The sequence below is a fragment of the Carassius auratus genome, chromosome 7 (assembly GCF_003368295.1).
Source record: "Carassius auratus strain Wakin chromosome 7, ASM336829v1, whole genome shotgun sequence".
NCBI lineage: Eukaryota > Metazoa > Chordata > Actinopteri > Cypriniformes > Cyprinidae > Carassius > Carassius auratus.
Window position 1 is genome coordinate 11,022,029 of NC_039249.1, and position 16,706 is coordinate 11,038,734.

The 16,706-nt window shown below is 37.1% G+C and overlaps 1 protein-coding gene across 5 annotated transcripts; it reads left to right on the forward strand.

The window, feature by feature from the left end:
* Positions 1-2,281: 2,281 nt before the first annotated feature.
* LOC113105869 (acetylcholine receptor subunit beta-like) lies at positions 2,282-16,642 on the forward strand. Of its 5 annotated transcripts, none has more exons than XM_026267228.1 (11): positions 2,305-2,459; positions 3,765-3,890; positions 4,130-4,263; positions 5,927-5,971; positions 6,360-6,469; positions 7,963-8,071; positions 8,633-9,146; positions 9,530-9,753; positions 10,704-10,879; positions 14,971-15,118; positions 15,298-16,638. In XM_026267228.1, the coding sequence occupies exons 3-11, from the start codon at positions 4,156-4,158 to the stop codon at positions 15,436-15,438; spliced, it is 1,575 nt and encodes a 524-aa protein (XP_026123013.1). In that variant the 5' UTR covers positions 2,305-2,459; positions 3,765-3,890; positions 4,130-4,155; the 3' UTR covers positions 15,439-16,638. The 5 variants fall into 5 exon arrangements, with proteins under 5 accessions (XP_026123012.1, XP_026123011.1, XP_026123013.1 ...); XM_026267230.1 differs by lacking the exon at positions 3,765-3,890 and having other exon boundaries at positions 2,399-2,459; positions 8,633-8,777; positions 8,961-9,146; positions 15,298-16,637; XM_026267227.1 differs by lacking the exon at positions 3,765-3,890 and having other exon boundaries at positions 2,282-2,459; positions 15,213-16,642.
* The last annotated feature ends 64 nt before the right edge of the window (positions 16,643-16,706 follow it).

The following is a 16,706-nucleotide window of genomic DNA, read 5'->3' on the forward strand; positions in this document are numbered from 1 at the left end:
TTTGGTTTCCCCATGTCACAAGAAGAAAAGACATAAACTGGACAACTTGGATGGAAATGGCACATCTGAAAGAACAACACAATACAGTCATGCATGAACCAATATTTACTGGACACATTAAAAATGTAAATGAAAAAAAATGATGAGGAGGATGATTCCTGTTTAGTATTTATTAACTCACTGTTACTCTTAATACTCTATTCTGCATACACTCTAAGCCCTGCATTTGCAATAGAATCTGTATCTATTTCTATAAGTCTATGGAAGACATATAATTGAATAAAACTAATATATTTGTATGATTATAAAACCAAAGTGTGATTTGTTTTACATTCTTCTGGTAAGTCTGTGACAAATACAGAGTTAGGTCTAACTCAATCTGAAAATAATGACATCATTATCACAGGGCACAGTTGATTGGTCCTCTCTTGTATTGGTAGCCAATGAGCTCGCTGCTCAATATTCAAATATATGACTAGAGCTTGGCGTAGCAGTGCAGCTTGCTTCAGAAACCCTTCCTCTTCCCCAGCTCCACCTGTATTTGATCTGCTAAGAGGTGATTCATGTATACTATAGGGTTTATATCATGTATGTTTTATTTTAAGCAGCAATATTTCTTGCATGCTTACCGCAGCATGTTATTGATGTATTGGCATTACCAAGTCTTGGTATTTACTCTGCAAATCTATTCCGACCAAATCTAGACCAAATACATTAACACTGTTATGTACATTACCATGCCAATCACTTTGAGAGTTGTCATGACAGAAAAGCCATTCACATGTATCATTCAAAGCCCTTATTTAAAGTAAAGCATTTTAATTGGCGCTCAGGTGAGTGCCAGAGTTTGTCGTCTCAATTGAATTTTACAGGCGAGTCAGCATTAGTTATGGGTTGTTAAGTTGACTTCTATAATGATTAAATTGGCTGGGGACCAAACAGTGAATGTGGTGGGCCGTCGCCATTACTTAAGCACAGCACGGCTCGACCGGAGTGCTCAAGTGAAGATGAACAGGAGACATTTTGGAGACTTTTGTTTTGGTCCCACGCAAAAGCAGGCTTCGCTAAAGAGCGATTTCCATCTTTTATCCCGCTAACTGTGTGGAAAAAATCTTCAGCAATCTCCTGCCCTCTGATTTCTAAAGGCCCATCAAAGTGTCAACACTCGAGCAGCAGAATAAATCTAATCCTTTAATCTAATTGGTGGGATAAAGCTGCATAATTCATTTTAACAGCTCTGGTGAATTACATAAAAGTACTGCACATTAATACTACTCCTCTTGAGCCAAAAGCACCCCAGAACTGTATAAATATGCTGGCGTGGATTCAAACATATCATACACTTTGGCTTATTTAAAAAGCACATTGGGGGAAGACTCTCAGTGACGAGCTCAATGTGGGTCGACATGGGCATTCTGCCTCTTTTGTGGGATGCAGGAAATAGTTTGAAATGTTCACGATTTTGAATGTGTCAGTGGGTGCTTTTAGAAAGTCAAATGTCATATGGTATCAAATTTACATTTACATGTACCAAGCATGAGCTCTTTTAGTCTCTAGAAAGGGATTTGTGATAAAATGCAGGCCCTTTACCTTATGTCATTGGTACACTGCAAAAACAGCACAGTAGTGGTTATCATACAAAAAAAATATATGTTTAAAGTCTTTAATTCCACAGATTCTGCATCCAAATTGGCATAAATTTGTTAAAATTTTCTGAAATTCCATGCAACTGCTGAAAGTTGTAGATATGATCATGTTTTTTGACAAAAAGTATTGATGAAAATAAATATTGTTACTAATTAAGTTACAAATTAAAATATGAAATTAAATGTATAGGTATATATAGGCCTACTGCAAGTATAGTGTTTATGAAATAAGTCTCTTAAACTCACCAAGGCTGCATTTATTCGATAAACAGTAATTATTTTGAAGTATTATAGCATTTTAGACAACTGGTGTTTTTTATTTATTTATTTATTTATTGTATTGTATTGTAATATTATTGTGGTGCCAAAGCTAAATTTTCAGCTTCCCTTCTGAAATCATTCTAATATGCTGATTTGGTGCTTAGTTATTTAAAATTATAATAATTTTTCACAGTAGGCTACTACCGTTTTACTCCTTTTTAAATTAAATATATTCGGCCATACTTATTTCAAGTATATGAAACATTAATTATTTTTTAAGATATGTGAGGGAATAATGTTAGACGAAGTTTAGTTTAGGCGCGTGAACTCAAGAGTGTGTGCGCGCTCAGCCGCGTGCGTCGTGTCTGTAATCCGAGCTCAGTGACAGCTGTCTGAATTCTCGTCAGCTGTGTGTGCTGGAACAGACACGGATAGACCCGCACGTTTACTTTCTATGAAGATATTACCGTGATTTTATTAGGTTAATCGCCATGAAGGCGGAGAACTGGTTTATTTTCACCTGCTGCCTCTGTGGCCTGAGCGCAATAGCAGGTAAGTTTAGGTTTCCAAAATTGCGCGCAGCCGCGCACGTGTGAACGCGCGGTAAACTTTACAGTAACGTCACGCGTGATCTGATTTTATATTATTATTATTTTATTTTTTTATTTTTTTGTGATCTGATATGATTAGCTGATAGTAAATCAGTTGTGAATTTTAGTATAGCTCTCCAAACAATGCATAAAAAAATATTATTTTAACATTATTCCACAACATTTTTACTCAATTCACAAAATCTAAATCTATCTTCCTCATTACTAGTAAGCTTTAAGCCTGTAATTTGCATATCTTTTCATTAATTTTAATAGATAATCCCAGGGCGTTATTTTACAGTATGCTATACTGTATGATAAACAGAGGTCTTACCATGACAGAGGCTAAATTACTGTAACTCACCACAGTGGGGAAAGGTCAAATAACAGCCATATTTTGAGATTACTGTGAAATTATTAAGTCTTCCATAAATCTACATTAGGAATTGGCACAAAACCTCATGAGAGTGCCATATATTTATTAATCACACTTTGGATAGATATTACAGTCATTAATGTAAAGCCATACTTCGTGTATATGGTGTTTTTAGCACTCATTATAGCTCTGTAGTATTTTTAATTAAAAAACCCTAAGATTGATTTGAAACATGCATCTGCCATTGTTTACTATTTGTTTGACTGAACCAAATGTTACCATGGTGTGTCACAATAATGGTGTGAATGATGTATACTTCAATGACTGTGTGAAAGGAAGCATAGGACAGAAAGTATGATAGAACGAGTCAGTCAAAAGAATTTACCACCTGTAAAAATGGTACCAAATTGATGTTACATAAAAGGGGCATTTCCTAAATAGTAGTTTTTACAAGTACCCATGAGAAAACAGTAAATTAACCTCAAGTCATACTGTCATCAGGAACTCTTTATATTAAAAGTTGATTTAAAGGTGTTTCCGGGAGGTTAATTGTGGTAATTTTTTAGGGAAACTTTCAGTGGGACTGTTGAGCAGCAGATGGCATACTCAATGTAAGGCCTCATTTATTTTAACGTTTAAATGCTCATACGAAAAAAAAAAAAAACTTCCGTAAAGTTTCTCCCATGATGCTGTCTCTTAAAATTGGAATACAGGATTGGGGTTTCTTGGAGTTAAAGCCACTTAAAGTTATAACTCACAAGAAAAGACGGTCAAAACAGTAAAATTGCTGTAAAAGTGTACATATGCTCAAAGCAGCAGCCGTTGGTTGGTAATGAAGGTGGCGCATGGGGTGATGCGTGTCGTTTGTAACTGTCAGTTTGTATTCTGGAGGGCTCGAGCTGGCGAGACTTGATGAATGTGGCACCCCTAGAAGGCCGCTTATAGATGCGGCTAACCTTCAAAAGCTGCGGGGAAAAAACGGCAGACGTGATGCATAAAAACATCAGCGATGGCCGGGTGAGTGGAGCAAACAGTCACCCTCAAAACTGTGCATGATGCAGGTCTAAGAACACCCCGAGCCTCAGATTTTTAGATCCATCCATCCATCCATCATTGCACAGAGCTGTATTCAACGATTTTCCCCTACACAAGACTTTCTGGGCTTTAACCCAGACTCTTAAGATTGAAGGGTGGGAGAGAGTTGTGCTTCTGTAGTCATCTTTTCTTTCTCAGAAACACAACAACATCTTTTCCAGATGCATCAGAAGCAGAAAATCGGCTGATGAAGAAACTGTTTTCTTCATACAATGTTAAAGTGCGTCCCGCACGGAGCCCAGAGGAAAGGGTCGTTGTGAGGATAGGCATGACCCTCTCATCATTTCTCAGCCTGGTACGAACATACAAACACACATAGTTACTGTATGTAGTTTAATAGGCACATTCCATTAATATTAATATTCAGTTATTATTTTATTAAAGTGTATTTCATCTTTAACAACACAGCGTGATGTGTATTGTGGAAAGAGCTATAAAAATAAGTCTGACTTGACATTTATGTTTTATTTGCATTGTTATTAATGTTATTAGGGGCAAAAATGTTATGATTCGCTGACTGCAAAATAACCCATTGTGTCTCAGTGTGTAATGCTGTGGTTCTTAAAGAGGGAGTCAAAAAACATGGGAGTCATGCCCCTAATGAAATGCTATTAATTATTTAGGTTAAATTTGCAGAAGAAAAAACTGCTTCAGTTTCTTTGTCGGCCCATAATTAAAAGTTAGTTTGAACCAAGTCTGACGTAGGTTCAGCTGTTCAGTGTGTGGATTTGGTATGTGAATCAGCTCATGGTATCCTTCACTTCCTAAAACAGGGCTTTAATAACCAGCTCTCGGGTAACAGTGCACACGAAGATTTGTGTCTTAGCAAATGTCTCCGAGTTAGTTTATAATCAAGGTCTTTTCATTGCTCTGAATAAAAAGGAACATGACCTTTTCTACAGGCTTATAAAAAGTGATTTTACATGGATTTTGCTCGAGCAATCAAGTGTTTGTCCGAAACCAGATACATAATGAAACGGCATTAATGTATCATCCCAAATAACTGTATTCAGCCTGCTATCCACACACTGAAATCATTAAATGTATATTAATCATATAAAATGTATATACAATGACTGTATGAGTGGTACAGTGGTACCATCCCCCAAATGTGTGTGCTCTCTACTGGGACAGCTGACATTCCTACACTAGTTTTAAATAGCATTGAGGACTGTGTACTGATCCGAGCAGGTCTTTCCCTTGTCTTCTAATCATACCCCATCACCCCCTTCTCTCATTGCAGCCAGGGTTCCCATTATTTGTCTTGACTCTAAACTAACATCAGATGCAGAGAATTTGGGGATCCTTCTTCATAGATACGCTCTTGTTTTTCATCAGCTGTCAAGAAAAACAAAATACATTCCTAGTATAATATAGTGTTTGGTGGTTACTGTGTTGTTTACATTCATTATGGAGGTGGAGCCATTTCATTTTCAACCTAATTGTTACATAGACTCCTCTAAAATGTTGTATATGATGTAACTTACCCAAAATTGCGTAGTGCTGAAATTGCTTGAAGATGTTGCATCCTGAAGTTCATTTTATGGTTCTGTAATGTCCAGATTGCTGATATTTCTTTGCAGCTGTTCTTATAGGTGGAGTAAATATAAACTAAATACTTCTCCATACTGTGTCTAAAAGCTAGTTACTCAATACATGACTTCTCATTTATTGAACAGTTGTATGAAAGAAACATCACACTTGCAATCATGCTGTGGCCAAATTAAATTTAAAATGAAATTGATGCATTTAGCAGACGCTTTTATCCAAAGCGACTTAAAGTGCATTCAGGCTAACAGTTTTTACCTAACATGTTCCCTGGGAATCGAACCCACAACCTTGCACTGCTAATGCAATGCTCTACCACTGAGCCACAGGGACACTAATTCACAGATGTCCATTCTTAAGTTAATGAACTTTTTATTAGTTTTTTTATTTTCATGCTTTTTGTGTTCTAGAACATGAAAGATGAGGAGATGAACACTATTGTTATTATGAACTTGGTAAGTCAGCACAATTTCTTCTTCTGGCTCCCGTGTGTCATTTTGAGAAATAACGTCTTGAGCACAGTTCAAATTTATAAAGCTTTATTTGCATTGAGGAAAAGTTCATCTATCATCACAATTTCCTGCGCTGAAATTACCACACAAGACGAACTTTGGCAATAAGAACTAGGATCAATATACAGTAACTTTGAATGCAAAATGAAAAATTATGCAAATCCTGTTGATAATATGAATGAACAAATGTGCAGAGATATTGCATTTGCTATCATTAATGACACAAGTCAGATTATTTGAAATCATTTGATTAAATGATGAACTTCTACGATGACCTTCATTTATCGGCACACGAATACACACACACACACACCTTTTTGTGCTCTTGCAGGAGTGGAACGATTATCGCTTCTCCTGGAACCCAAAAGAGTTTGGGGGAATTGATGTGTTGCGTATCCCGTCTGGAAAAGTGTGGCTTCCTGATATTGTTCTCATCAATAAGTGAGTTGTGTTTGTGTGTGTGTTGCTTCGCATATTATCTCAATGAACCTATGAGTGCGGGGCACATTATCTTAGAGAGCCTTGCAGAAATAACAGAAATCATCAAAGCTTTTGTGAAGCTTGTCAAGAGAAGTCTGCTTTCCTTTCTCACACACTTTCACTGTAATGTCCAGGTAGACCCCCATCACTGCTGGTGTAAATATCCTCCCTCCTTCATTCATCTCTGCTTTATAGCCAATTAAACAACACTGCTGTCCTCTAGCAGCCTTGCTGGTGCTGCGTTACCTCCTACACACACACACACACACACACACTGTTCAATGAGGGACATCTTCAAGTCCCACAGCACCATTACCGTAATAAATAAGATGTTTTAAAGGCTTGGTTTGTGTCCTGTGAGGATTATAAACCAGTGCTGTATGGTTTAGGGCTCAAATGGTTGATCTACAGTATCAGAATTGTAGGTATTACTCTGCCCTATTATGAAACAACCATACAAGATGTGATAAAATAACATAATTTGACAGTGTCATGTCAGTAACTCCAAGTTAACAATGACCAGAAGCTGTCAAGCGTCTGAAAGGACAGAATAAAGGAGAAGTCCATACACTTTGTACACTGTGTCTCGAGTCATATAAAAGCTTTGTGTCAGGAACGTGTGGGAATTCAAGTGTGTAAATCATACACATTACAAGATGATAAAGAGCCAATGGCATTTCCCAGCACCTGAGACCTAAATTTAAATATGTGCAAGTACAATGACTTTATTTTTTATTTTATTTTTGCAAGCTATCCCTTTAAGTACTCTGGTCTACTCAGTAATGTTCTTTAAATTGCATGCTATCAGCACACAGAGAAACATCCAATGCATTCAGCACCTCACAGGCGTCTTAAGAAGCTCATATTGTTCTCGAAGACATAACGCAGAGTCCATGACGAGTGCATTAAACTAGAGCCAAATAATCAGTGATGATGAGTGTTCAATATCTAATAATAATGGTTCAGCTGTGATTCCAATCTGTCCAAACTGTTCATACTGATAGAAAACATGCCAGTATTGTTGAATGTGCAGTTTATGTTTAGTTTAGTTACAGACTCTGAACTGTTTCTTGTTACACTAACATACTCCATTTGAGCATGAACATTTGAACAATATGGAGTGGAATATGATGCATGTTTTTAATTTAATACAAGACTTTACATTGTAAATTATGGTAACAATTTAGTATAGGGACCAATTCTCACTATTACGGTAACTAATTGCTTATTAGCATGCCTATTATTAACATATGGTCTGTTTAGTACTTATAAAGCACATATGCATATTTTTTTATTTTTCTTAGTTTGTCACTGTGGACACTTTTGGACTTTCAGGGGGAAAAGCAACAGTGTAACCATCTAAATTGCATTAATTTAAAGGTTTACATTTTTGGAAATGATATACAAGTCAACCTGGATTAAAAACCTTTGTGTGTGTGTGTGTGTGTGAGCAGCAATGATGGCGTGTTTGGTGTAGCTCTACAGGTCCATGTGCAGGCTTACAGTAACGGCCGTGTGACGTGGACCCCACCAGCACTTTACAAGAGTTCCTGCGGGGTCAAGGTAAATTCTGCAATGCAATATGTGTTTTAATTTTATGGGTTCCCCTATCATCAATGCTTTAATGTATTGTTTTGATCACTCATTTTTTTTCTGTATTGTTCTTGTTGATGAATGTTCAGCACCTTTCTGTAAATACTGTAGTAGTAAGAGTCCGTTATGGATGAGACATTTAAATACTGTATTGAAGTGGAAAATCATGAGAAGTTCAATCATGCATTAAATCGCTAGTGTTTATACTCAGCACAACTACTGCACTGAATATATTACTGTAGGACACTGCTGGGGAGAATTTCTTGTTGACAAAGTCTGCTTTACCTCATATAAGTAAGGATCTCTTCCGTTCCGTCTGATTCGTTTGTACTTGTTTTGTGAACTTTTTTCCCCTCCTCATTTGGATTGCTGCTTTTGTTTGGCCTCGCTCTAGTTTGGCTGCGTTTGATGTTCCGTCTGGTCTTTGCATGTGTGTAAAGTAGAAAGAGAGATGATTAAAGGAAGATCTGAGAGGAAAGATGCTCATCAGACAAGCGCACACACTGACGGGACCTTTTTCTCCATCTGCAGGTGACATACTTTCCTTTCGACTGGCAAAATTGCACCATGGTTTTCCGCTCATATACATATGATTCCTCAGAAGTGGATCTGCAGCATGGCCTTGATAAGAGAGGAAATGAAATCCGGGAGATTGTCTATGACACAGGCTTTAGTGGTAATGGCACTGCCCCTTCACATTCATGGTCATTAAGATATCAGACACCTAGAAATGCATGCAATGCTTTAAATGCAATATTTTACATCAAACTGTTACATTTCAAAAAATTGCACATTGTATTAGACTGCTTAAATTCACTCAAAATGACAATGGTGCAGTTTTTCTGGTCTCTCATCCCAGAGAGTGGAGAATGGCATATTCGTCACAGGGTTTCTAGGAAGAATGTGCGAGAGGACCTGTATGAGGACATCACCTTCTACCTGATCATTGAGAGGAAGCCCATGTATTACGTGTTTAACATCATCCTGCCCTGTATCCTCATCACCATCATCGCCATTTTTAACTTCTACTTGCCACCTGATGCGGGTAAAAACCTATGCCAGGATCTGTTTTTTAATGGTTAAATCAATCAAGTCCTCTTGTGCACAGAAAATGAATGAGCGTCAATACAAATGGCCATTTCATTCGATTTGGGTTTTATTGACCTTGAACTAATGAATGTCTTATTATTTTCCATCATTTTATACCTGCACAGTTAAACAGTCTTTCAGTCTTGTAATTCTACCAGTTAAAAGAGGAACAAATCATGAAGGGATCATTAGTACAAGCTAATTGCACAGCTTATGCATTCTGTTCTATTAAGTCCATTATATATTGTACAATTAACCTAACCCCCCCCAAAAAAACACATTAAAACTTTGTAAGTGTATGCATGAATAGATCAAGAAGAGCTCTTTTTTCCCTTTCAGGGGAGAAGATGGGTCTTTCCATCAACGTACTGCTGACTTTAACTGTCTTCTTGCTTCTGCTTGCCAACAAAGTCCCAGAAACATCTCTGGGTGTTCCCATTATTGTCAACTACTTGATGTTCACCATGATCCTGGTCACCTTTTCTGTCATCCTCAGCGTAGTGGTGCTCAACCTTCACCATCGCTCCCCCAACACACACCAAATGCCCCTCTGGGTGCGCAAGGTCAGTACAAAAATATCATATACAGTAGCATATGATCTTGCTTTCTACAAACTGGAATTATGCTTGATGAATACAGTCTTTACTGTGGGGTGGATTTGGTTTTTTGGGTTGAGAATAAATAAGCATTAGCAAAACACAGTCACTCTGCTTTTGTAAAGAGATACACATCCTTATGTGAAAATTATGTGGAGTCAGCAGCTTTCAACAAATTGACAGCTACATTGTTAAAATGACAATAGCATTTCCTTTTTATTCCCGGACACACCAAAAAAATCCCCGTCTGCCGATTATACAAACTTTTGAAAAAATGATAGAAAATGAAAAAAACTTAATCGTTCAAAATGGACAACAATTCAGTTTAGCAAAGAGATTGTACAGCAAAATAACAGCATCTTTCCAAAAAGCAGCCTATTGTGTTAAGACAATTAACCTTTATCAATGGCTGTGAGCTCTACATTATTTAAACGTATTAAAGCCATGGCCTCTTCATTATCACCACAGTGACCCATTTATACCTTCTATTAACACCAGCTTCAAGCTACCCAATCACAAGTGGGCAACATTTCTAAAGATTATAATAAAAAATCAGCATTTCTTAATTGACATTGGGTACAGTTTGCAGGATATTCCCTCATGACAGCAAGGCCACGTGAAAACAGACGTGTGATGCAAGGCCGAAAGATGATTTGCTGGCCAAGTGCAATCTGTCTCTTTCTTTTAGAGTCTTTGTGAAGTCATGCAGATGAAGCGAGGACTATAAAGTGCACTAGAATTACCGTTTCGCTTACACAAGTATTATTCCACTGTGAATAGAGAATTGGCCAAATAACAAACGTACAGTTCGAAAAATCATACACACAGCACTTATTCTGAGTGAATCAACATCTGTTATTACAGTATATGACATTTAATGTAGAACTTATACGATTGTAAATTTACATTTCTTCTAGATCTTCATCCACATGTTGCCTCCATACCTGGGGATGCTGCGGCCCAAAGTGGAGACCCCTCTTTTTCTTGAGAAACCTGCCAAAAAGGAGAACATCCAAGCCATCAGCAGAGTGGCCGATGAGTACTTCATCCGCAAGCCCAACAACACCAACTTCCTCTTCCCCAAACCCCACAGGTGAGCGAGCTCCTCAGGTTATCTGGAGGTCACAGATCAGTGGGGTCATAGGTCAAAGGGGTCAATTCGGACAGAAGGGAGAAGAGAACTGATTGGGCGCAGGTACACAATAATAAGTATTCAGTCACCGATTGGTAATGTTATTATGATTATTTTGGAGACATGTTTAAAGACCCCAGTCATGTCAAATGCCACAATGAAAGTTTGGGATTCAAAATCTAAATCTGGACCAGCTTTAGAACTATGGAAAAAATGAATGGTCGGACGTAAAAATTGTATCTTTTACATTCCACACAGATTCTAGGTTGCTCATCACATACAATGGCATGTGAAAGTTTGGGAAACCCTTGCAGAATCTGTGAAAATGTGAATAATTTTAAGAGAGATCATACTAAATGCATGTTATTTTTTATTCAGTAAGATATTGTACATAAAAGATGTTTACATTTAGTCCACAACACAAAAAAATATTGCTGGAATGATTAAACCAACCCCATTCAAAAGTTTGTGAACCCTTGGTTCTTAATACTGTGTGCTGTTACCTGATGATCCTCGACTGTCTTTCTGTTTTGTGATTGGTGTTAATGAGTCCCTTGTTTGTCCCGAACAATTAAACTGAGAACTGTTCTTCAGAAAAATCCTTCAGGGCCTGCAGATTATTCAGGTTTAAAGCATCTTTGCATATTTGAACCCTTTCCAGCAGTGACTGTATGATTTTGAGATCCATTTTTTTTTCACACTGAGGACAATTGAGGCGCTCAAACACAACTATTAAAAAAGGTTCAAACATTCACTGATGCTCCAGAAGGAAACAAGATGCATTAAGAGTTGAGGGGTTGAAAACTTTTGATCATGATGAAGATGGCCAATTTTTTCTCATTTTGTTGAAATATATATATATTGTTTTTTTCATTTAGTTCTGCCCTTTGTAAGCAACAGAAGATGCTTGTATGTTTCCCGGTACACAAATTAAGTACAGTTTACCTTGATCTTCAAACTCTTAATACATCTTGTTTCATTCTGGAGCATCAGTGAATGTTTGAACCTTTTTTAATAGTTGTGTTTGAGCGCCTCAATTGTCCTCAGTGTGAAAAAAAAATGGATCTGAAAATCATACAGTCACTGCTGGAAAGGGTTCAAATATAAACCATTTCCAGTATGAATTTAGACAGTAGTAAATAAATTAAAAAAAAAACATAATTTTTTTTTAAAAGTATTCACATTTTCACCGATTCTGCAAGGGTTTCCCAAACTTCCGCATGCCACTGTAACTAATTATGTAGCATCGATCATGTGACATACTTTTTTTAGGGTAAAATGTCTTGTTTCGATTAGGTTTTTGTGGAGTTCATGCAAGTTCTGCTGCTTTAAAGCAATATTTTGAAATTCATGTTAACTTTTAATTAAAATTTGAACTGTAATTGTTTTGCTGATAATATATTTTGTGATGAAAAACTGTAGCCCGTTTAATTAGAAAAATGCTAAATAGCGACATTTTGGATGCTGGTCTCATACTCGTGGAGCCCACTGTATGCGTGTGAGCACAGTTAAAAGCCTTAGGGTTTGATTAATCCTTACTCTCTCTCTTCTACACTGTAAATCAGCTCAACCAGGGAATTTCTCTCTCAGCGAGTTGTGTGCGTCTGGGGTATATATATATGTGTGTGTGTTTGTATGGGGAGTGAGGAAAAAAGAAGAAATCATCAGTAAAATAAAAACGATCAGCACAAATTGGCTCTGACACATTAGACCTGCCCTGCATCAGGCTCGAGAGACACGGGAGGAGATGTACAGACAGGAGAGAAGGAGAAGATGAGGAAGAAATTCGATGAGGCAGCGGTATCTTGCTTTATAATTGGTTTTATAGTGTGTCATTGCCACCATGTTTTAGTCAAATTAGTCTTTCCTGATTAGTCATCTGTGTTCGCTGACGTACAGAAGAGGGAGAAAAGACCAACGGAGGATGCCATTGACCTTTTGTTTAATTCATTTAACACATTTGCAAGACTTTTGACTATTGCCATCTAACTTATTCTGACCCAACATATGTAAAATATAACTATATAACAACATATAACCACAGTTTGCATTTTAAATGTGACATTTACCAACCCCACACCTTTCAAAGGGAAGATCGTTTAACGATTTTGATAGACAATGCTTGTCAAGGCTGCATTTAATTCATTAATTAGAAAGAAAAAAAAAAAGTTTAGAAAAAAAGTATTAGTGTGAAATATTACTACAATTAAAAAAAAACATTTTTTTCTGTTTTATTATGTTTCAAAATGCAGTTTATTCCTGTGATGGCACATTTGAAATCTCATACAATCTTCAGCATCACATGATCTTTCAGAAATCATCTGAATATGCTGATTCGGTTCCCAAGAAGCATGTATTATTATTATTATCGGTGTTGAAGAATTCAGGATTCTTTGATGAATAGAAAATTCAATTATGAATCTATTTACTTTCAATGTAATTCATGGAAAATTCCTGTAGATTTTGTCCATAACTACTTTGACATACTCTGGAAAACAAAATAATTCATGCAAAATATACCTATGCTTTCCAGCACCTTTGAAGACCATAAACTCTGGATATCTTTGAACCTTGCAAACTTTATTATTTATTAAAAGGTCTCGTTTTATCATCCTGTGATGGTTTTCCCAGGACGACTGATAAAATACTATGTTCACTGACTCCAGAAACCTGTAAAACAGATTGAAGCTTTGCCATTCTGAATATGCATCTGATGGTAACTTGTGGCTCTTAACTGTAGGGACGAAAAAAACTTAAATTAATTTTAACAATATGTTTTAGACTTTGATTTGCTGTGATGATATTAATGCTGTTTTAAGTCCTAGATGTAGGCACATGTGTTAACACACACTCCTCAGCTGGGCTAAAGCTCGCCTCTTCTCTCATCCTGGCATTAACGTATGTTTCAGTCTAATGGGGTTCCACTCAGGTCACTGAAGCTCACTGGGGAACCACACACTACCTGCAATCAACTCCTGTATCTGCAGCTGAATACACAAGTAGACACAAGAGCTGGGAGGACTGAAGGGTCACACTGACCCCTGGTGGTGGGAAGAGAAAAAATGGATGAAGAGAAAGAGGGGCTTCATAATGAAACAGATGTTAGCTAACAGATTCACAAAAGAGGAATGCAACACATCAGCCTTGAAGGATTTCATGGGTGGATAAAGCAGGGATTTTGAAAAAAAGGGAGAAAGAAAAGGAAGCGAGAATGACTGAGTTAGTGAATGAAAGAGTGAATTATAAAATAAGTAAGAGTGAATATGATCTGTGGTATACATTAGCGTAGGTTTTGTTATTTTTGATTATGTGGGTGCGCACCCACAGCAGGAAAGATGCACAGCCCAATGCATTTAAAGGTTTTAAACACTTGCACACTTTTCTCAACTATTTATCATTAAGAAATTAATTAATTAATGAACCCTCATCATCTTAGAAATCGCTGGTGGCCTCAAATTATTGTTTCACTTTCACAACATGTTAAAACATCACACTTGAAATGAACAAACTGTGCATCATTAGAAAGATCAAAGATTCTAGCGTTGATATTTGACCACTGTTTTGAAAAAACTGGTGCAGAAATGTATTAATTTATGTCAGGAGTACAAAATAATAAATCCTTCAAATGGAAAACAACAGTTTTCTACATAAAAAAGACAGTTTACTAGTATGAGGACATTAACTAGTTTTTTACCACAAACGATAACATTAAAATTCATATTAGATTTATGCATTTTGCAGATGCTTTTATCCAAAGCAACATACAGTACATTGCATTCAAGGTTTATGTTTATACAGTTAATGCATTTCCGGGGGAATCAAACCCATGACCTTGGTGTTGCTAATGACATGCACATGCACTATTCCTTTAATTATGTATCGTAAGAATGTTCAACGGCAACTTAAGCTTGCAATGCATTGGTTAAGCAATCCCATAAGAATTTGCATGCTTATATAGAGCATGCTTCTGAGCAGTGCACATACAAAATAATGCAAAGCATGTTCTAAATTTAATGCACAGTGATATTCCTCCTCCATTCCCTGTGGTGCAGGTACCAGCCTGATGGACCGTGCACCGACCTGAGGAAGTTCATTGACGGCCCGAGTCATTACCTCACCCTTCCTCCAGATCTCAAGGCAGCCGTGGAGGCCATCACGTACATCGCAGAGCAGCTGCAGGCAGAGAAAGATTACGAGGCTGTAAGTGATTTACTGTATACAGATAACTATAGCCAACTGTGCCAGAATTATAGGTTACTTTTCCTGCTTCTGTCTAAATCTTTATTTTCCCTAGGTTTCGCTATTTGCCATCACCTTCATCTTTTCATTTTCCCTTTATTTCTTTCTCTACTCTCGTTTCCTCTTCCTATCTGCCTCAGTTAAAGGAGGACTGGCAGTATGTCGCCATGGTGGTTGATCGACTCTTCCTCTGGATCTTTGTGATTTTTACCACTCTCGGGACACTGGGCATTTTTGCTGACGCCAGCTTCAATGCCACACCGACTGACCCCTTTCCCTAAATCTGACAGTTGTTCTTTCTAGCCCTAAACTTTTCGACTCAGTAACACTGGCATGAGAAGGGTTAAACACTGATGTGTATTTATGCACGAGTATGGTCTTTTACTGAAACACAAAGAGCACAGCAATTCATTCACACAATATTTCTGTTGTAATGCAATGGATAGATGTAAAAAATGGCTTTACTATCACAGAGTTTAGTGGGATTTGTTATTATAATACATTTTTTGCCATTTTTAAATTATGCAGTTCCTCTTTTTGCTTTTCCATTAGCAGTACAACAGTGGCTTTCACATTGACTTTGTGTTTTACTCATTAGTCATTTGAGTTTTAAATCAGTGTTTTTTGTTCTGGTTTTTGCCTACGAGATTGTTGTGTGCATCACGTAATGTTACTGTAATATATCTTTCTTTATTGTTCCAGTTAAATCAGTTTTTGCACATATGCATTATTGTTTTTTAAATTAACTCCGTTTAGCTCACCTGCTCAGATTTATTTTTTTTCTTTGCGCTGCATTCATCATCAAATAAATGTAGCCTTGGTGAGTATATACATGACGTTTTTCAAAAACCCAAACCTTTAAACGGTGGTGTATTTGCATTGATGAATAATGTGTAAGGAATTGCTCTGATACTGCAGTGTGATGTGTGGAGACTATTCTAGTCATTATAGTGACCGCTTTTTTAAGGAAACTTCTGTGTGCTGAATAAAGAGTAAAGAGTGTGTTCTGAAAATCTGCTTTTTTGTCAGAGATTACAAAACAGACCTTTTACATCCTGGGACGCTAATGTCCTCTTACCTACATAGACTCTATCAGAGAGAACAACTGTATAGATGCAGATAAACACATTTACCTTCATTGGTGGTGTATATTTGTCTAAAAAAGTGATGTCTTCTTTATCTCACAACACAGAGGCAAGGTTTACTTCTACATAAACACTAATCAGAAACTATCCAACCTGAAGTCTGATCAGTGGTCAAAGCCACACTGCCCTTAAAAATAAAAACACTTTGAGTTTGCTGTTGAGCGTTGCCTAATGTGAACTGACTTACACAAAAGAGAAGATTCAGAATGACTCGCATAAGGCTTAAAAGGTTTATAAAAGTATCTCTAACAACCTTGAGATTTATCAACCCACTTAAAGACTAAGTGTGTATATTATCCAGTGAACACGCTGAATAAACCCAGCTAGCACAGTAGTTACTCTGCCCCCTAACTCTGAGGAAATCTGTTTTCGGAGATGTTTTGAGTGAGATATTGACAAGAGAA

What these genes read in the sequence shown, in the direction of transcription:
- LOC113105869 (XM_026267226.1), top strand. Translation starts at nt 2,399, where the DNA reads ATGAAGGCGGAGAACTGGTTTATTTTCACCTGCTGCCTCTGTGGCCTG. An exon ending in TGGCCTGAGCGCAATAGCAG is followed by an intron (nt 2,460 to 4,129) that starts GTAAGTTTAGGT and finishes CATCTTTTCCAG; the next exon opens with ATGCATCAGAAGCAGAAAAT. An exon ending in AGAGTTCCTGCGGGGTCAAG is followed by an intron (nt 8,072 to 8,632) that starts GTAAATTCTGCA and finishes CTCCATCTGCAG; the next exon opens with GTGACATACTTTCCTTTCGA.